General features: G+C 75.1%; 1 protein-coding gene across 1 annotated transcript in view; it reads left to right on the top strand.

The window, feature by feature from the left end:
• Positions 1-449: 449 nt before the first annotated feature.
• The window catches only part of LOC101632842 (dnaJ homolog subfamily A member 4-like), a 4603-nt gene continuing 4191 nt past the window's right edge, over positions 450-861 (top strand). Inside the window, exon 1 of the mRNA XM_012734922.1 lies at positions 450-522. Coding sequence (XP_012590376.1) covers positions 450-522 — 73 coding nt within the window. The remainder of the gene's footprint in view (positions 523-861) is intronic.

Below are 861 nucleotides of genomic sequence, written 5' to 3'. Positions count from 1 at the left end.
GCGCCGGGACCAGCCCCGCCGGCTGCCCCCGGCGTGAGAGACCCGGCTGCCCCCCGCGCGATTGCTGCCTGGGTGGCCCTTTGCCCCCGCACAGCCCAGGGTGGGGGCTCCGGAGGACGAGCTGCGCTCTGCACAAACCCCAAACCCTGGCCCTCCCCAGAGAAGCCAGCGCGGGTCCACCTGTCCCCGTCCCCCAGGCCACTGCCGCTGAGCATTGTGGTTCTCCAGAGCGGCCAGGGTGGGGTCCCGCGGCCCTGAGGCGGTGCCCGCGATGGGCTTGGGGTGCGAGGGTGGCAGGACACCCTGCCTGCCCCTGCCCGGCTCCTCTCCTGGCTGGCATGGTCTGAACGGTGGCTGGGCCTGCTGACCGGGCCTGGGGAGGTGACCCAGCCCCTGCACCTGTCAGGGAGCCCAGGCACTCTAGCAGCGCTTTGTGGGAGTGGACGACGATGGCGGGGGCACCCCCGAGCCGCCTGCCCCGCGCTGAGGCGTCCACCGTGTTCCCGCGCAGGGGCCGCGGGTGTGCGACTCCCGCGCCTGGCTGCCCGCGGGGCAGACGCTCCCCGGCACGTCCCTCGGCTGGTCCTGGAGCGCGGTGTCCGCAGCCGCAGGCCCGCGTCTCCCCGGAGGAGGCCGGCTCCCGGCCCAGTGGCCTCCTGCGGGGTCAGCCCAGGCGTGGGAGGCCAGCCTTGAGTGCTGGCTGTGTGTCGGCCAGTGGCCAGTGGCCTCGGCTGCTCTGGGCCTGATCACGCTCCTGGGGGGCTGCCCAGGGCCCGCGCGGCCCCACCGCAGTGTCCACTGCACCAGCTCTGGGCCCTGTCAGCTGTGGCGGGCCCCGCTGCCTGGCCCCTGGCTCGTGGG

This window comes from Condylura cristata, unplaced genomic scaffold (genome assembly GCF_000260355.1).
Source record: "Condylura cristata isolate star-nosed mole 26May11 unplaced genomic scaffold, ConCri1.0 scaffold00108, whole genome shotgun sequence".
In the NCBI taxonomy this organism is placed as follows: Eukaryota; Metazoa; Chordata; class Mammalia; order Eulipotyphla; family Talpidae; genus Condylura; species Condylura cristata.
The sequence above is the reverse complement of the archived record's forward strand: the minus strand, read 5'-3'. Positions and strand labels throughout refer to the sequence as shown.